The 20,971-nt window shown below is 39.0% G+C and overlaps 1 protein-coding gene across 2 annotated transcripts in view; it reads right to left on the reverse strand.

Moving 5' to 3' along the window:
* The window catches only part of CDH2 (cadherin 2), a 120,006-nt gene that overhangs the window by 20,004 nt on the left and 79,031 nt on the right, over positions 1 to 20,971 (reverse strand). For both annotated transcript variants that reach the window (XM_074880085.1, XM_074880094.1), the window contains 12 exons: positions 19,106 to 19,332; positions 17,135 to 17,281; positions 15,886 to 16,041; positions 13,956 to 14,100; positions 12,728 to 12,900; positions 8,053 to 8,190; positions 7,474 to 7,659; positions 5,405 to 5,661; positions 3,853 to 3,995; positions 2,452 to 2,685; positions 1,900 to 2,133; positions 52 to 191 (listed from right to left, as the gene is read on the reverse strand). In XM_074880085.1, coding sequence (XP_074736186.1) covers positions 52 to 191; positions 1,900 to 2,133; positions 2,452 to 2,685; positions 3,853 to 3,995; positions 5,405 to 5,661; positions 7,474 to 7,659; positions 8,053 to 8,190; positions 12,728 to 12,900; positions 13,956 to 14,100; positions 15,886 to 16,041; positions 17,135 to 17,281; positions 19,106 to 19,332 — 2,180 coding nt within the window. The remainder of the gene's footprint in view (positions 1 to 51; positions 192 to 1,899; positions 2,134 to 2,451; positions 2,686 to 3,852; positions 3,996 to 5,404; positions 5,662 to 7,473; positions 7,660 to 8,052; positions 8,191 to 12,727; positions 12,901 to 13,955; positions 14,101 to 15,885; positions 16,042 to 17,134; positions 17,282 to 19,105; positions 19,333 to 20,971) is intronic.

Genomic DNA, 20,971 nt, shown 5'->3' on the forward strand with positions numbered 1-20,971 from the left:
GTGCAGAGTGAAGTGCAAATCTATATGTAAAAATCATTAACGATTCCTCACCTGATCTTCTTCTCCACCACCTTCTTCATCGTATTTCAGAATGTTGTCCCTCACATCATCTTCTGGATCAATCAAGAGTTGCTTTGCCTGACGCTCTTTATCACGGCGTTTCATCCACACCACGAACATCAAAACTAAAACTACATTTCAAAAAGGGAAGACACAAAACCATATGTTGATTCTGAAGTACAGTCATGGAAAACCATACAGATCGAACATGAGGAGTTAAAAAAGAAAAAAGCCAAGTTGGCTTTGACTGTTCTGGATGGTTTGGTCTTTTTGTTTTGTTTGGTTAGGGTTTTTTTTTTTTTTAATAAAAAAATTCACAGAAGGCAGCTTAAGCAAGAGATGTTTAAACTCAGGCTGCTATAGGTAATTTGATTTGGAAATCAATCACATATTCAAGGTCATAAGTCACAAATCCATTCCACATCTGCAAAATAAACTTGCCATGAAACGAAGACTGACCAAGCTTCATAAACCACTGGATTCAGAAGGGATTCTCTCTAGTAATGGCAAGAATTCTAAAAAATTGTGTTATCTGTATTTTTTCTCATATGTCCCAAGAATATACAACAATCTGTATAGTTTAAGTAATTCTGATGTTTGAACATCACCAAGCTTAGGCCATTTTGGCATACAGCTCAGCAGTCCATATTGTTGCCTAAGTTTAGATTTATGTTTAGAAGCAAGAGGAATCAGGGTTGAGGAAAAAACACAGTGGCATTTTGAGCCACGTATTTTAATCTTTAATCTGAACAATTTCAAGTTATGCTGCTTGTTTACACACTAAAGCTGTTAAAGAAAACCAAATGAGAAACAAAACAGAATAAATGAGTAAATGAACTCCTAATATAATAGGCATGTTTCCAGTGACAACTATCTTCATGGAAAGAAATTCATAGGCATCTAGAACGTCAATATATGAAGAATATCTTAAAGGATTTGATAGTTTCAATAAGGCGCTGTTAATTCAATATCTAACATTTTAAGAGTATCTTGTATCAAGAAAATAATTGTACTGTGCTTGTGTACAGCCATGGGCTTAGCCAGGCTCAAATACTATTATTTTTTTTAAATTACTCTTTTCCATCATTTTGTATGTTCTAGACTGGTGCACAGTATACTCTGAATGGGTTAATCTCCTCGTTGTGTTCCACCACAATCAGAAATCAGTTAACCACAATGTGTAGGAGAGCTAGCATCTAATTTACTACACTGGACAGACACTCAGTCATGATGTTTAGTCATTTCCCTTACTGAATGCACTCAACACAAAAATAAAGTACTAGCACAGCTTTATGTAGCACTTAAACATACACGTCTCTGTTCCCGCATGGCTGCCTGCTCGTCGGGCCTTATATGAAGGGCTGTGATATATTGCTTTCCAAAATCATCAAATAGCCTACTTATATTAATCTGAAGTACAATACTAGTAACACCAGAGCACTCCTTAAAGGCACCCACTGTGAGTGGTGTCAAAACACACAGTACCAGCAGCACAAGAGAGACGAGATGTCTGGGGGCTAATCACATCTTCAACCTGGTCACTGACGTAACATAACAAGTGCCCGTGGGCATAGATGGAAAATCTCTTTCACAAACCCACTGTGGAGTTAGACTGCCATGCAAGTGCTAAGCATGATCTGTCTCACATACTCATAATCCTTTAGTATCAAAAAGTTTTCATACTCGTCCAAGACATTAAACTAAGCAGCAACACATCTTGGACTTCAGTCTTTAATCACCCCCCACCTCGTCTTTGTCAAGGTACATGGGACTAAAACATAAGATGGTATGTGCAAAAGAAGAATAGAAGAGTTAGGATTAAGAGATCTATGTACTCACTGAGCAGGATGATGATACAAAGCAGAATTGCAATGATGGCACCAGTGCCCAGCCCTGCACCAACGATCCGGTCAACGTCAGTGCAGTCTCCGTTTATGTCACATTGGCAGACTTTCACTTTCAGCACAGAAGTGCTAGATGCATGTGGATTTCCAGAATCTGTAATCACTATGGGCACATCATAGATACCAGCCTCCAGGAACCTGATCCTTAAAGAGAGCTGGGCGTGATCGCCTGTGTGTGAAAATAAGGCACTTGTTAAAAAGAAACATACTGCTTATACGGGTTTAAAACAGTATTGGCAAAATGAGCTCTGCATTAACTTATTGTTCAACCCACTATGTAACACTCAGGATAACAGACTTCTTTATTAGTGTGAACATCTTTTCCTTCTTAAAATTTCTTGTTCTTCGGGGAACTTACACTAGAAAGTGCTTTCCTATTCATATTAACTAAATTCATGTACGTTGCAAAATAACACCAAAGTAAAATACAGCAAAGCATATGCAATGGTTTCTTTAAAATTATTATGATTTCTGTAATGTTAATTACCACTAATTCGAACAATGGTCCAATTCCTCTTAATACTAGCAGGTGTGTCAGGCAGCTCAAAGGCAAACGGGCCTGCATTCGGGTCTATATCAGGGTCTACAGCAGTGATGTTAATAGCGTTAGGCTGTAGCGTTTCGCAAGTCGTGGCTTCCTTTGGATTCACTTGGGGGGCATTATCATTGATGTCCAGCAGGTATATCTGAAGTGTGCCAGTTCCGCTCATCGGGGGAATTCCTTAAAGAAAAGAAAATGGTATTGAGCCTGTTTCCAATTGCAAAGTTACTTAAATGAAGCTATACCAACACTTTTCAATTACCAGGTACATATGTTCACATCAGTTTTGGGAGTCTGTCTTTGCCAGGCCAATCTAACACTGTCACCGCTCCTGCTAGCACACAAATTCTTATGTAGTCTGTACTCAGAAAAAACTGCCCTACTCAGCAAATTCAGCAAATAACTGCAGATCCACAGATCAAGGACTCAACCACTTTACTGACCAGACAGCCAGTTTGTCTCCAGAGACAGTCCACATCAAATGCTATGAAGAAAAAGGTGCAACATTGGAATAGTTTATCCTCCGGAGAAATTCTTTTTGTAACTTTGAAGACTTATGATCACTCTTCATCACAAGTGTGCTATTTAAATTCTTTCTAATACTGACTTTCAGCACACTACTTCTAGACATTCTTGCTATCGATATCGAATGTGTGATACTTCCATAAACCTTGCTAAAGTCACACATTTATGTGAACATGTAGCACTGAATTTCTCAGTATAATTAGCAATGGTTGTCATTCCACCCCCACCCCTTCCCCATAATCTTCCAGTTCCATTTAATTTTCCTCTCCAGAAGGGAGCCAAAAGGATAGAAATAGTTGATAGAGCTTTGTTATACCATATCAGTTTGCACAATTTTACCATTTGTCTGCTCTCCAAGGTAAACAGCCTCAGTGTTTCTATTTTCCAATCTAATGCGAGAATGTTCCTAACCACACCTGTCCATCTTTCTGGTACGAGCAGTACAGCACTCCAGCCAAAATCAAAGGGCTCATTTCTGAGCAGAGATTGTTAACTGTCATTAACAAACTGACAATGAAAAGACACTTTTCTCTCTGCGCTGCTGCAGCCTGAATGTGGAAAAATACAATACCCCTCCCCCAACATGTTACTCCCCATAAAGCCCACTCATGTTGTGCATTCACTCAACTTACTGCACTCCTGTTTCCTGTAAACTCGACTAATGTAACTAAGCAGCTAGGAAGTATGCAAAGTCTGACACTAATACAGACTTCCAACTGGATGTATTCTAAGCATATCTTGTTTTCTGCCCCAGTAAAACTGAATGCTATTCAACCACACAAAAAAAAGCTTTTTGAAGAAACATACGATGTTGATACATACCATTATCAGAAGCAAGAAACGTTGCATTATACATATTGTTTTGCACATATATTGACTCTCTGTCCAAAACAGCTGTGGTAGTTATTTGTCCATTAACAGGGTCAATTTTCAGCCAGTTTGCAGGATCTGAAAGTTTTGAGTACCTGTGTATTTGATCACAAGTTGTGTTATTTATTTGTCAACATAAATATTGACAGAAAAGACAATATTTTCATTTGTATTCCGAACACATTTTTTGAATTTGAAGACAGTATTTCACAAATTTCCATTTATTAAGCCTCGTTGCTAAAATTCTTGAAAATACGTATTAAAAACCGGCCTACATTTAGATTCTTGAAGTGCCCTGCCATGTAAGTTGTCATGTAACTGGAGGAAATCCTAGAATTACCATAAACTATACAACATTCATAACTCAAGACTCAATTAAAATATTCATTAAGAATCCCTCTTGCTTGTTCTATACCTACAGAGCTGTTCACATTGACTTTTATCTTATCAGAGCACTGAGAGCAGGAGAGAGGTAACAATGGATAGAGTGTTAGAGTAGCACTAACTCACACTATTCTAGCTCTCGCAATATCACTTAAAGTTAATTTTTTAGAGGCTCTGCTTTTACTGCATGATTCTCATCTTAATCTGAAAGAGCGTCTTTCAGAACCATCCTTCTATCTGATAAATTTGCCCTTTGACATTAATCAAGTGCAAGCTATTTTAGGTCATTAAAAATGTATATTATCCTTAAGTCCTCATGCTATCATGTCTACAATGGTTATAGCCAGAAATGAGCAAAATATCAGCAACAGCTAACCAAAATTAAGAGAAAATAAAATTGTAAAAACCTTGATTTTGGAAGGAAAGACAGAAAGCAAGTTCTGGATTTTCCTCTGTATGAGCTAAAAAGCTAGGAACCTGAGTCCTGGCCCACAGCTAGTCTCTGTGCCTTAGCTCTGCAGTCAATGACCATGTTTTAAACAAGGTGTGAGAAAGCATGCTTTAAGATTTCCATGTTTTATTCTCTTTACTTTTCTCATTTAGCACAGTTTTAAACATTAGACAAATTATGATCACAGATATCGGTACAAGAGTTCACAGATGGATAACAGCAGCACTTCGCATTGCTGAAGAATAAATGAGAAGAAAACCCTTCAGATCTGGTCAACAATCCAATGTGGTTTTGCTGCTGTGTCAAAACTACTAGTTAATTTAAATTGCAAATCATCTTAGTTCAGACAAGCATGTATATGCTCTGACTGAATTTGTTGGGATGCCATGTATACTTTAACACAGATGCACAACTTCATGCTACCTTGATGAAGTGGGACTGAGCATTAAAGGATGACCCAGTTTACAGATCTATGAATGCTGGTCAGGTCACCTCTACAGCCAATAATCCCCTTAGAGAGTACTGCACAAAAGCCACAGGAGGTAGTTGGACAGCTGTGTGCTATGGTAAACGCATTCATTTCATATGCGGACTCTTTGATCCCCACCCATTCTGTAACACAGATATCACATTCCAATTGTTAAATAACTGCAAAATGTTTATACAGACCTTAGAGAGGTTTGCTGCATGTAGCGATCTGGGTCCTGAGCAGTGAAAGTTGTCAACATGCTACCAGCAAGTAGCCCTTCTTCTTGACGTACAAGCTTAGGGTTTGGAACAAAATATGGGCTCTCATTCACATCAATGACTGTAATGGACACGGTTGCTGTTGACTGAGGAGGATGCTGAATCCCCTTAGCCAAAGGCACTTGATTTTCTGCAGCTACAGTAAGTACAAACATCCTGTTTGTCTCGAAGTCAATAGGCTGGGAAAAGCAAAGAGCAGGAAGTGTTAACACTTACTCACAATAGCAATGGGCACATAATAACATTTTTACTTTAAAGCACATTTTAAAACATTACTTTTACAGCTTTTCTGAAAAATGAGCACAGAACCTAAAGGGAACACACTAAATGTAACAGCTCAACACAAGACTGGGTTGGGGCTTAGCTTAGCAGCAGCAGTGCTGAAGTCAGAACAACTAGAAACTTTGTCATTCCTGGATTTAACTTACTCTGGTACTGCCATTAGAGGTAACTGAGGAAACAAAGTAGTTTTATCTGGAAATGATGTAGAAACTCCCAGCTTTGTGCCAGGCACTCAGGTGAACAGATGTGCTTCCTGAAGAGCTCTGCTGGGGAGAGAAACCTGCCTCTCTCTGTTATGAGGAAGAAGGTTTCCTTCAAACAAGATCATGACCATACCTAGCACTGTAGATCAGAAATTCTCATGCCCTTAATGTTTCACTAGAAAGGTTCTTTGTAATCCCATCTAACCCTACTTGTGGTATACCTGCAGCTCCCATCTTCACAGTCCAGACAACCTTCAGTTTGGGGACTTCCTCACTGAGCCACAAGTTCAATTTAAGGAGGAGTAAAAACATTTTGAGGCTGGAGTTCCTCTGTCGTGCTGCATAGGGGTGACGCATTCCCTGAGATCTGATTAGCCTTAGCACTATGCACTGTACTATTCACACTGATTCTAGACTTGAAGTCGTCCTGTACCTTACAGGGGCAGTTGGCACATGACAGTATGAAGTCAGTGACAAGAGACAATCCAACCTTCATTACAGGTTGACAGATCAACTCATTGCACTGCCAATAAAAACTGTAGGCAGGGTTCCAACTGCTCCCATGTCTGGGTGCTAAAGGAGTGCTACAAAGCACAGACACATACGTAATTCTTGCTGGAAGACTGTGATATAACAATTGGTACCTCTGGGGAAGCACAGTTATAAAAGAGAGACAGTTCTTAAAAAAAATCTAGTGTGAATTACCATTATAGCTGTACAAAATTGTATCTTTTTGTCACCTAGATACTGAGAAGATTAAAAAAAGGGAAAAGAATGAAGGAAAAGAAGAGTGAATGTTTTAATTTCCAAATGGGAACATTGGCATCTCACACTTGACTTTGGAAGTGGCCAACTCAGAGATGAGACACTTATCAGAGGGCCATAAGGAAAGGTGGCTACTGCCTGCCTGGCAGGTTTAATTATAGAACCACATTGTTATTATCACTTGAAGTAAGTCACCCCTCAACACGGAGCTGTGTTGGCTAGAGAATGAAGATAGACAGGTTATTCCATAAAAGGTATTTAAATGAAGTTTTAAAAATAGCCAGTCTTTAAAAGCCTCTTGTAGAAGTAGCCTCCCACCTATCACTTTTTCCTTTCTGATTGTGCCTTGACTGCCTATATCTGTTCCTTAATGGGAACATGTTGACATAAAACCCACAGACAAGTGTGACTACTAATAGAGGCCAGAAGGTAGGAAGCTGTTCCTTTACACTAGTAACAAATACTAAGCAAATGCTTTTTCACATATTAATTCCTATCTTTTGGCAAATAAAGCTTCAAAATTTGTGATTTTCAACAACCTACCCTGACTTTTAGAATTCATCAACTGGAGCAATACCGATAGCATAAGCAAGGGAACGCTCCAAGAGACGGATCGCTAACTTCCACAAGACAGATGGTGCCCATCCATTTTACTCTCCAGAGTTGTGCTAGCCTAGGAGTTCACATTTTTCCCCCACTTATTCCATCTGCTTAATTCTCTGAAGTACAAGCATCTCTTACCTTCACAACAGTCACCAGCCCATCGTTGCTATTGGGATCGGTCAGGATGGTAAATCGACCTGCAGGGTCTCCTCCGGTCATTCGGTACATCGCATTCCATGCAGGTGTGTGGGGCTGATCTTTGTCCGTTACCGTCAGATTCGCTACGATCACATCCACCCTGTTTTCTGGTACTTCCCCATAGAACTGCAAAAAACCAAGAAAACATTTTACCTTGGCTGCAGAAGCACGGAAGAGCCATGCCATACTAAACGTTCATCAATGTTAGGGAGAACATCTCTCTTCACTGGAGCTCTGGCAGTTTATCTGATGAATACCTGAAGCCACCCAGAAAACTGATGGTTTGATTCCCTTGTCAGCTTTTGCCTTTTGGCCCAAGCAGAATACCATACCTAAGGGATATATGTTCTGCACCTACTTCAATTCTGTCTCCCAGTATGCTATTTAATAAATAATAAATATTTACTGTCTGTGAATATAATGAGAAAAGCAGGGAACGGTTATAAATATGCACATCCTTCCATTACTCCTACCCTGTACTTATGTAGTAGTACCATGTCCAAAACCAGGACAACTTACAGTCATGGCGGTGAACTCTGGAGGATTGTCATTGACATCTGTCACAGTGATGACAGCAGTTGCTGTGTTTGAAAGACCATATGTTGGGTTTCCTTCCATGTCCGTAGCTTGAATTATTAATGTATATTGTTGTACTTTCTAAAACACAAAATGACATCAACATAAGTTTTAGACAAAACCAACATTACCACAGAATAGTGGGTGTTCCCAAAATTGCACTTCGCTAAGCAATGGAGCCTATCACACTGTTTATTCTAGTTAGTATCACCTGAAATGACAGGAGCAAAGTTTGTGCCACAGGAATACAGCAGCAGGTTGCATCTAGCTATGTTGAACTACTGCTTGATATACTTCGTTATCACTGAGATGGGGACACACTGCCTGCTTCCTGCTCTCAAAAAATCAAAACCACTTTATACAGTTTATGCTATTTTCAGATTTAACAACACCTTTCAGATGGGGAAAAAACCAAGAGTGCAGTTTATACTAAAACAGGGTAAGTCCTCATTTAAGAGAACTGAGCCAAGGTAGGTTTGCTGGCCAAACGGCCACAACTGCCAAGGTTTTGTTTCAGCAAAGCACGAGTATAAAACTGCTGTTGCAACTTCTTGCGATTGCTATGGAAACCGAAGATGTCAAGGCTAACAGAGAGGAGTAAGGGGGAGTGAACAGCCACACGGGCTATTTCCATAAATGTTAAACATCCCGGCCGAAGATGGCCGCCGCCGCCTCCTTCACCGCCCCCCCGCACGTGCCATCACTAACGGCCTCTGCCCCGCGCCGCGCCGGGCGCTCCGCTCTCCCCTCACGGCTGGAGCCTGGCCAGGGCTCCCTCAAGCATCAGAAATGCCTAACAGAGACCTGACTTCCAACTGGTGAACTGTTTAAAACAAAGTCGGCAGGGCTGTGGTTAAAAAAAATAAAATATTAGAAAGATGTCTTTTGCGTAGAGTTGCTGAGAAGTTGATTTTAACTCGTTGATGGTTTCTACCGTCAGACACAAATACTGTGCATGCTTTTTCATTTACCAGTTCAGTTTCCTAGCTCACTGAGAGCTAGGTGTTATCATTCAGTTCTTTCCAACAGAAAACACACAAACGTAAGGAGTTGCTATTACTTTGAAATACCACTTTCATGAATGGTTTACTAACACTGGCAAAAACCTTCCAGAAAAATAAAAACACTTAAAGAAAAGCCTATTTTTTTCCACTTGGTACCTTATTGTCTCCCACTACTTAAAGACTGGGGTATATGACAGATTACTTCTCACGCAAACAGTTTACAAAAAGGGACTATGGATCTCGATACAAAAAATAAGCAAGGACAATTCCACAGATAATACCTAACTTTGTTTCAAATTTTGGCCAGACTCTATGACAGACATTAAAGATTTAAATAGTTATGCACCCTTCCAAGCAGCAAATATAAGCCACTGAATAAAAAAAAGTTTTTAAAATAAGCTGTATGAATCTTTTATCTCCCACTGAAGGTAATTTATGCTCACGTCCTCTTTCAAAAAGGAACCCTTGCAACACACCCCAAATGTGTATTACTACATATGCATCCCACGGTTCTTTAAAAAAGCAAGACTGATATTATTTATAGAGAAATGCAATATATATGTTTAACAGTGCACAAATATGTATATGAATTCTGGCTTGGAAAAATATACTTGCAAAGTGACCTTCAAAAGGCTTAAATAAACATCCTAAAGGTTTCCTTCACAACACCAACAAGAGAAGCAGTCACAAGGGAATCAAAGAAATATTTTTACCACTTTCATCCAGGAAAAAAAATATACTTTACTTATTGCGAAGTAATAAAATCTAGAGCAGTATTGAAGCAAATCTTGCAGCCAGATGATTCTACGTTATTGAAACAGCAGGTGCTTCTGATTCATCTGGGTCTTAACACATTGATCCCAAGAAGCAAATTTCATTAAGGAAACACCATTATTATCACACGGAGACTCAACTTCCGTACAATCTTCTTATTTAATTCCAACTGAAGCAGCGCACTAGAAACTTCCCCCCAAAAGTGCCCCAAAAGACAGTGTTTATGTGTTTTTTGTTCGTTGGTTTGTTTTTTTCCCCCTTCCCAGCACTCAGATACAGAAGATCAACTGCTAGGAATGAAATTCCAGAAATCAACAAGCACACAACTTTCCAAGCATGGGGAAATTGGGGGAGGTGGCTCTCCTCTTTTTACTGCAGGTTGAGAAGCAGCCAGAAATAAGCCGTGGAGCATGTGTCAGCAGCCTGCGCAGAGACTCTGCAGCACACATCCAAAAATGAACTGGCAGTTTCAAGAAAGAACGCAGACCTCATCAGGTCACATCTTTCCACTTCAGCATAGTCCAAATAAAAAAGCACTTCACTGAATTAACCTCACGTGAAGAAGGAATGTCAGTGCGTAAATTTAAGTACCCTGCCTGACTTCTTTGGCTCCTCCAGCAGTGAGGCAGATGTTTTAATGCCGAAGTGAATTCCACAGCAACAGCAGAGGAAGTAAGAACAGCTGGATCTCATGAAACAGCATCTTTGGGGATAGCAAGTGAAAGATTTCTACTGCCTTTAGCTGAGTCCCCTTACCTAAGCAACATTCCTCCCGTGCATGTTAGCACAGATAATGCATTGTGCATGTTAACCTAAAATACTAGCAGATGAAGAATGCTATCAGAGGAACCACTCTTTTTTTCCTTTTTTTTTTTTTTTTTTCCAAATGCCTACAACACTTATGCTCCCGTAAATAACGTGTCACATAATTTAAAATTGTGTCTATCCTATGAGTCTAATTAAAACTTTACAGAGAGAGTCAAGACTTAGAGAAAAGGACAGAATGACAGAGGTGGTAGCCCAGCTGTGGTTCATGGACAACAAGGAACCCTGTGCAATAAGGCACTCCCCAGCCCACTGTCAGAAGACCTGCTTGATTTAGATCTGGCTTTCTAGACTCCTGGTCGTTTTAATTTAATTGACTTCCATGAAATGACTCAGGAAATGAAGGAAGTGAACCAATGGCTTGGGAAGGAAACCATTTTCTCATATTAGTCTAATTTAATATTTGAATTATTTAACATTAATCATTAATATTCAACATGTACAAGAGATGTTTATAAATACTCATTTGGGTATCAGTACAGTGATCCATCAGAAAAACTGATGGCAAATGACAAGGCTTCTCCATCTGACAATGTGAGGGTCTAAGCTCTGAGCTAAATCACTCTGGTACAGTCACTAAGTAATAAAACTCAGAGTTATTGCTATGTCCTTCTGAAAGTTCACCTGTCAAAGATGACCAGGGGATTTTAAAAAAACAAGGGCAAAGCTGCCCATCATTCTTTTAATTTAAGAGGGCAATACTGTAAAGTTCAGAGTTTTCCTTTCCTCAAATCCATCCTCTTCAAAACCAACTTAAATAAAATGTTAATGAAACTTTAAAAATTAATTGCAGTATCTAACAGTGTTTAGCTTTTCATATCTTGTTTGTCCCTTTCAAACTGAAAGGCATCAGAATATTAGTAGCCAACCCAGAGCATCAGAAAGTAATTTTGTCTGTTTTAAAGAAGTATAAGCAAACAGCTAAAAGCTGAACAGCAAATCCAGTTTAAAAAAACCCTTCAGATTTAATGAGCTAAAATGAGGTTAGTGAAACAGAAGTTGAAACAAGATGTCTTGAGAAAAGATTTGTTTGGATTTTATACTTTGTTTATAAGATAATGCTTATCTCCTGTGAAGTTTTCAAGTGGTTCAAAAGCACAGTTAGTCCATGCAGTTGGGAGGGAAATATTTTTATTCCCACCTCACAGATGATGGATGAGCCAGAGCAGAGGATCTGGCACCCTCCTTCCCTAGTGGCGGGCACAGTGAAGAATTGTCTAGACAGAACAGGACTTCCCTGCATGTAGCAGGGAATTAGTGACAGTCAGATTTTTTAAATTGTTTTTAAAAAAGTTTTTGAATGTCCATCCAGGCCTTGAGACAAGTGTCTATCTATGATTTTTCCAACACTGACTGGTTTACTTCTTAGAAATGTTCTTTTCAAATTCAAAAAAAAAAAAATCGGTAATATTTTTCCTGGTTTATTGTAATAAGCAAAATTCAGATCAAGGAGTTACCGCAAATTTAAAAGCACACCATCAAGACGATTTCAAATATTTACAACCTCTCTGTGAAGAGCATGGAAGAGGACAGAAGCTCTCCTGGAGCTTCTAAAATGAACAAAAAGTATAGCCTACTCCATTTTCCATCTACTCTTTGCCCACAGAGCTCAGCAAGAGGAAAGGGCTGGAGCTGATGAACACCGCCCATTTCAGCACTCAGGCCAAGCACCTGAGGTCCTTATCTGCATCGCTGTGCTTTCGTGTGTACCTGTTCCTTAAAAGCAAACGGGCTTATGAGATAAGATCCTTTCCACAACCCTATGGAACTGAGAATGACTACACATACAGAATGCGTGGGTCCAATCTTCATCACTAGCCTAATTTCCTTTCTCCAGGTTTTTATACTCTGGGCCTAGAACAATCACCAGTGCCAACGGGATGAAGAAAAGGAGAAAGTTCAGACTGGGGAGAGGGAGAAGTATTTAGTAAATAGTATTTAGAAGTTACTAGTAAAAATGTGCATCTTCACAGTATTAAGTACAACTCGGCCTATGGGATTAAGACCTGCCATACCTCTCTGTCAAGCCCAGCTGCTACGGTGATAATGTCACCAGTCTCGTTGTTGATTGTAAACATGTTTGGAGAGGGGCTGCTCGGGGCCTGAGACAAGATTCTATATCTCAGCATCCCATTCTGTGCATTGGGATCATCAGCATCAATGGCAGTAACAGTCATCACGTAGGTTCCTAGCAGCAGGATAAATAATTGATGTTATATAAACAGTTTACTCAGATTACACAAGATCACTTACAAGCAATGGTCAAAGCATGTATTTCTTTTGGTAAACTCTGCACATTCCTTCTCTTACTTAAAACAAACTGGTTAAACCCAAGACTCACCACCGGAGTAATTAAAATACATAAGAGGAGATAAAAATACTTTGTGTTTATAAAATATCAGATTAGCTTATAACTGAAGAAGCTCCATAAACAATGAAATCCTACAATTCTGCCATAAATAACATTTCTGTAACAACACAGCTTCTCACGTTTAGATAAAAACGTTATTAATTGGGCCAAAGGAAATACACTTAATGTTCAGAATTGGTGCACATACTGATAGTGATTGAAAATCAATGTAAATAATACTCTTTCAAAGGTCTTTGAGGTGCATCTCAAATGTCAAGTCAACACTGCAAAGTGACAAAACACATCTCTTGTGCTAACCTTTCTAAAAAATTCATTTTGCACTACTGACAAATTAGGCAAGTGGTTTCAGCCACAGAACAAACTTTAGTCTGAGCCAATTAGAATTTTAATGAGATGTGAACAACATTTAGGGTTTTCTCAAGAATTCACATGAAACTGTTTTGATTTCAAATCCCACTATTTCCAAAGTCTCTGAGATTCAGAACTAGAACTGGAGCTGTTGGTATTTTGGAAATCTCTTAAACCCCGAGCTGTCAACTAAATGAATGTCAATGGCTATCATGAACATAACTGGAAAAAACTGTGACACCATAAATAGGATTTTCAAAAACAGTAACCTAAAATTCATATTCTTAAAGCCTTCTCTGGTTTAGTTTACATACATATACTTTCTGCTTTTGGAAATTAATCCTACCATGCTGAAAAGTGAATTAAAAATAAGGTGAAATAGTAAGACAGCATCTGAGATTGTGCTTATCACACTAAGACACTTTTGAAAGTGTCACAAAGTCTGAAGGTACCCCCTTTATCACCTTCAAAATGTTACTGCATACCTTCCCCCCCCACTTTGAAAGCCCATGTATTAAAATTACCTGGCTTTGATCCTTCAGGGACTGTCCCATTCCAAACCTGGTGTAAGAATTCAGGTCTATTGTCATTCATATCAATGACATTAATAACAATGTCAATCGGATTTTCCACCTGGTTTCCATTTACATCCACTGCATGCGCTCTCAGCTGCAAAAATAATCAAAAGTATTAGAATTTGCACAACATACAGGCACAAATAGATACAATAATGGTGACAGGAAGTTTCAGGCCAGACATTTTTAGCTCGATGCATTTTGTTATCTGCCACTGCTCCCTCATATTGACCTTTTAAGTTTTCAGGTTGCTAATGGAACTCCTGTTCAGACTTCTAAACTATTCTAAGTTGCAGACTTACTTCTTTGATTTGCTGAAAATTAATTTGAATCATGTAATTTTGATTAATACCAATGCCTACTGCCATAGATAATTCTGGTTTTAATAATGACCAGTAGAAAACAGACTAAGAATATGCAGGTTTATATTAAACAGCTAACAACTTACTAACAGTCCACAGGAACACTGGCATCACTTTCAAAAATTCTTTACTGGTATTTTGTGTATTGAATAGACATGAATGCATACAAAAAGTTATGGAATACATTTGTGTTACCTGGAACACCAAGGTAGGGTTTGTGACAAATCACTGTCAGCAATCACACTGAAATTCCAGGCTAACATTAAGGTAAGGTTTATGGACTGAGGTTTCAAAGATACTGAGACACTTAAATTTAATGCCCCAATTGTCAAAAAGGGCTGAGTAACTACCTTTGACAGTCAGGGTTACCTAAATCATCTTAAATTGGACAGCCAAAAGAAATAAGGAACATGGTACTCTCTGAAAACTTAAACCTATGCATCCAGGCCAGAGCCTGGCAATTGCTAGGCAAAAGAGAAACTTTCTCCTGCAGCAGTCCTGCTGAAGCCCATTTTAAATCGATATATACATATATATAGATATATATAGATATATATATATATATATATCACACACACACATATACATATATCTTCTGGCCACAAACTTACTAGGAAAGGAGCAAGAGGGCATTATTCACTGACCACTCTGGAAATGACTTATGTAAATGTAAACTCCTAAGTCAGTAAATCTTGAATTGCCAATGCCAGTTTCTCAGTAAGAATCTTATGGATGCCGGAGTTGCTCTTCTTTTGTGAGAGCCATTCCCCTCGCCTCCCTCCAGATGCCTCCTCTGTTCGGGCGCAGCACTCGGAGGGCTTCCCAGAGAGCAAGGCAAGGAGTGTTTTAATCCGCAACATGCTGGAAACTCTCTCTAGGCGCTGAGTTACTTCTCTAACTATTTCAGCATGGTGTCTCAAAAAGCAGAGACAACCGTAGGTCATAGCCTGGTCTCCCCCTTCCTTCAAACCTTCCTTTTCCACTAATACTGGAATCTGTGGCCTACTTTGTCAATTTCTTTAGAGCAAAGAATATCATTTTCATAAGCTGACAGATCTAATTTACAGTTCCATTAAAATGCTTAGATTTGCCCCTGAAAATGAAAATTGGTAGGTTCTTCTTCCCATCCATTTCTCAAATCACAGCTGCCGCAATTCTAATAGCATTCACGTCCTTATTTAAGTTGCTGAATTAAAAGTAAACTTTTGAAAAATATACAGTACAGTGGAGACTGTGATCAATGGCCTGTATTTGAAATATAAGATACAGTAACCAGATTTCAATCTTTTAACATTACTTTATCTAAATATATTTAATCACTGTTTACATATGTTAATGTATTTAAGCTGCTTAAACATAGTAAGAGTTAGCCTTAGTAAGTACAATAAATACAAATCTGCTACAAACTCTTCAAATCATATCTCATAGAAAACTAAATGCCGGCTGCTCAAGTCATGTTTGAAGCAGATGTTAATCTTCAATTTGATAATCTGATTTATGGTAAATTAAACTCTTACATGAAAAGAAGCAATCTGCTCCCGGTCTAAAGGCTTTGTCACAGACAGCTGTCCTGAGATGGGGTTGATGATGAAGATGCCAGTTGGAGGTTGGTCAGCTCCTGGGCCAGTCACACTGTACCGTAGTGAGAGGCTTTTATCACGATCGGACCTAATCTGCATGTCAAAAAACAAAGTTTACATTAGCTACAAACAACCAGTGGATGGGACTGCTGCTGAGACAAGCGGCAGCTCTTCTTTTTTTTTCTTCTTTCATCTTTAAACTAAACTTGTAAAAATAATTATTCTGGAAATGGTATACAGTTAGTATAAGGCTTGAAGTTTACAACTGCACTCTTTGTCAGAAAACTGGTCAATGATTTTTCAGGAACATAAAAATATCCCTGCTTATTTCTCATAATAGGATGAACTGTATTAAACCAAAACAAGTAAGTATTCTTACCTTAAACAGAATTGTTCAGTTTCTAGACAAAACATATACTATCATAAAACTACATAAGAAATAAAAAGTCTGGGTTTTTTTCCCTCCTCCTGTATCTTCCCAGACCAAAGCTACAGACTCTCTTCAACTACTGGCAGTAGCCCTTTGGAAACTTGCCATTCTTGTTTAAAGACTGAACTTTGGTCTCATCTTCCAAGGAAAAAATTAAAGGGCAATGCAACTGTGAGGAGCAGGTGAACCACCAGCACGTACATCAACAGAACAGAGCAAAACTATATCCTATCAACTTGGGCTAATGCTCTACCAAGTTGCAACAAATGGATCATGACCAACCAGTACCATGGTTGGAAGCCCTCTCCTGTGCTGGGCTCCCAGCAATGGCCATGTCTGTGCTGCAGAGTCCTGTGGAGCAGCTTTGTGTCTTCACCCCATCAGATCCCGTTTCCTTCTGCCTCCTGGTGCACTCCTCCTCCTTCCCCTCACCTCCACACCCTTACCCAGCTGGAAAACTCCAGTGAAGGAAACTAGGGAACTCCTGAACCAGCAGAGATCCTCCTTAACTGCTTAAGAAAGTCATTACAGCACTTATCACCCAAACCAAGGTCACCTTCCACCAGTACATGAGCACAGGGACAACTTAAAAAAACCTAACAAATGCAGCTCAACTCACTATGCAGAGGTAGCAACAGAAACCAGTCCAAAAGACTCTGATAAACATTTGGACAATGAACAAGACATCATTTACACAAAATCTCTTCAAGAGCTCTCCAAGGGACACTGAAACCACATTTCTATTAACTTCCTTACCCTGACTAATTCCTGAGGAAAAGGTCCTCTGGAATTTTCTGGTAGGTTGATTGGAGGAATAACCCAGTCTCTCTTCTGCCTCTTTAGAGGGCTGCTGTGCTTGTATTGTTGCCATGGAAATATGATGTCTTCAATTTTCTTTTGGTCCTTTCCCAGGTACAAGATAAAATTAAGCACATGTCAGAAGGAGAATTACTAGTAGACATTATAAAATAATTCAGATACAATTACATAATTGACTGAAAGGCTGTCTTTCTGCTGTATTCCTAGAACTGTTTTAATTGCATTCACAGTGCAGTATGAAAATAACCAATATTATTTACAACTGCACTGCAAAATTTTAAGAACTCCTTTTTTCCTTATTCAGGGTGGAGGTGAAATGGAATTATAAACCATTTATAGCATGGCAGTACTGTGTAAACTATTCTGCACTTTCTGAAAAGTAGTTAATATTTTGCAGAATTTAATAGTGTGCCTTTATGTATTTCTCATTAGCTAGAACTTCAGTTCAGGTAATGTGCTACTGTACATTAAATTTAGATCTGGCTGTGCTAAAATATAATTTGAGTTCCAAGAGAAGTTTAATACATACTGGTAAGGAATGTCTCAAATATTTATGACCCTATTAAATCCCATAGAATTAATGCTGTAATTATTTTAAACCTATGTCAGCCATGATGGATGCAGTAGATGACCCACTTTACACATTGGGCATTAATCTCTGCTGGGTGTCAACATTCTCTTCCTATTCCCTTCTCTATCTGCAGTCATTTCATCCTTTGGATGCCAGGACACATACAGTCATTCTAGCTTGCTTAAGGGTAGAGACAGGGTGACAAAAATGTTTTCCAAATCTTTTAAGAGAAAAACTTTTTCTTTTTTTTTAATAAAATCTAATGAAATATGCCACAGAGTAAAAACAGATGCCCAACTGAAGGCCAGATTCCACTGCTCTACATTCTGCTGATGGTAAGGTTGCCTGAACTGGATCTTTGGAATGAACAGTGCATGCCCTGGCATATCTAAGCATCTGGTCTTTTACTAGACTTTTACCGACAAAATTACAATATTTCCTTTGTTAAAAACATGCCTTAGCAGATTTAAAACAATCATTAAGTAAGCAAACAAAAAGCAGAGGATTACATAGCTTTGGTCTCCAGTGTGTTCTCAGGAAAAATGTCTTGCATAACCACACCGTCTATTTTGACATTATGCTTAAATCTTTAATGCGTACCTATTACAAATATGTCAATCTATGAATAAATTTTGCTCTTTATTTGAAAACTAAGCACTTTATAAGAGAAGGTAAGAAACAGCAGGCAGCAAGTAATAGAAAAAGGTAGTAGACCTAACACTGTTCTCCTAAAGTGTTATTTGTATATTGCTAGGTCTGATTTTTGTTATAGTATATGGTTTATCCTATGGCAGCTTCCAGCAGAGGGAGACTATCTTCCTTACCAAATAGTGCTGGAATCATGAATAATTTACAATCTCCAATTTGATTATGAAGGGACAAGACAAAGCCAATATTCCCTGCCAGAAATGCTTTCCTACTACTGCTGTAAATCTGCAGCTCTCATCTAATAAACGTGACTGATGCACTCTAGCACAGATTTGTTTATTTTGTGGTTATATTTAACCGCTTGAATAAATACTGTAATACTTTCAAGCAATTTAAAATAAATGACCATGTCTGACTTAAATTCAGGTATAAATCTCAAACTATACAAACAAAAAAGCTCAAACATAAGTGAATCCTATATACTTAAACAGGCATGTCTTTCCATGCCTTAGCAAAGCTACAGAATAACAGACTACAGAAAAGTTCTTTCTAAAGCTCCAGCTTTGCGTGCACTAGGTGCCCATTAATAAACTGCCTCATGGAGACGTGCATGATAGACAGAATCAAATCTCTATTTTTAGGTTTGTTTGTGGAGATACATTTATATGGGTTGCATTTAGTTGTTTTACCTTTTCTGAAGCTCCTGCGAAGACTGGTTCAGGGGTTAGCTTCACTCTCATTTGCCATTCTTCCTGGGTTTCCTTGTCATGGGCAGACACGATGAACTCTGTGGGCTCTGCTGAAAGTTGAAAGCTTCGCCCTGCATAGACCACACCATCTTCACCTACTCTGAAATCTTCTGGCTCACTGCTTCCAAAGTGTATTTTTTTGTTTCCATCACAGCTCTGAAACCTCACTGCAAAACACATAAAATGAAGAACAAAAAATGAAAAAGCAGCCCACTTGAACTCAGTGTGACATAAAATACATTAAGAACAAATATTCAAAAGCAGAAGGACTTAACTTGTTGCTGCTATTATCATTTGCACTTCAGGGGTCAGTCCACATAACAGCGATATCCTTCTGTGGACTGCTAGGGAGAATTTTTAACCCTAGACAGACTGCCTCTGTCTCAAAGACCCTCCCCACCCCCCAGCAAGAAAACCATTTCCCTCCATGTCCTATGCTACATTTCAGTTGGTTCCCAGTGGAGCAGCTACGAGGATTTGCACCTCAAGCCTCACAAAGAAAGATCCAGTCAAGCCAATTCATTAAAAATACTCAACAAATTTAATTATGCTGCAACCATAATCGCAAACACAACCATGCTTCCAGCGTCTTCTCTGCCAACAGGGGTAAGGCAGAAACCCAGAAGTCCGTTAAGAGATTAACTTCTGTGCCCAGCTCAGCCTGCGATTCAGCTGTATCATCCCAAGTAGGTCACCTGTGAGCTCTGGGCCTGAGTTTCCTCATCCTTCATCTACAAGATGGAGGCAGCAGTAAATACTTACCTCACTGAGAAAATCTAAGTTAAAGCCTTCACTTTTTTTCCCCCTTTTTTTTTTTTTTAAAGCTATTTCACATACCACCCATGTCCATTCATCTACTTCAGAGTTACCCATTCTTGTTTAATTCCCCCCCTCCTTCCTTTCGTCCTGTCTGAAAGATGCATATTGGAACAAGAAGTCAGTAAAACCGATTGTATAGATAATGATGTGAAGTGCACAAAACCGAACTGATAACAGGTTGCTGCTTTCTTTACCCAATTGCTTTCACTACCACTTATCTTTTGGGTTACTGCAAATAACAGTAGGTAAAAAATGAAAGTGTGCTTTTATAACCAATGATCGTTCTTTAATGTTTCCAAAGCATTATGAAATATTTTGATTGTATGGGCAATAGAAGTGCAAAACATCATTATGAAGGTTGTGCTGAAATACACATAGTGAAGATGAAGATGAAATGAGGCTTTATGCCTCATTTCAGTTATTGGACTTTTTATATTGTGCTAAACCATGCACAAACTATTTAGCTTCAAAACCTAAAGGTCCCTCTCAAGAAAAATCGCTGCTAAATGTCATGCATCATATGCTTTCTTCTGTAATGCACTGTTTCCAGGAAGGTACTCAGAAGAAGAATTGTACCATTTTGTATTTGAACTTCAAGGACTGAGCTGATGTTCAGGTGACATATAAAATTTGTTTCCTTACTGCACCCTTTCAGTTATCCAGAATCCCCCACTTGCCCTCTCCTGACAGAAAAGACTGTACTTTAAAAGGGTCCATCATGTACAAAAATGAGATAAAGCACAGCGCTCCTCCAAATGAATGGTAAAAGGTCAACCTTCTTAATACTGATCTTGCTGGGCTGGGCAGGGATACTGCTCTTTCCAGACAGCCCACAGAGTTTGAAGGTCTCCCTCCATGAAACGCCAGCCTCAATTTGGGGAGAAGAGCGTGCCACGTGCACAAAGCACTGAACCCAGGAAGAACAAATCTGCCTGGGTAAAAGGCTGAAGCCTCACCACTAGGGATCCTCCTGTGATCTTCCTTGCA

This window comes from Strix uralensis, chromosome 1, assembly GCF_047716275.1.
Source record: "Strix uralensis isolate ZFMK-TIS-50842 chromosome 1, bStrUra1, whole genome shotgun sequence".
Lineage (NCBI taxonomy): Eukaryota > Metazoa > Chordata > Aves > Strigiformes > Strigidae > Strix > Strix uralensis.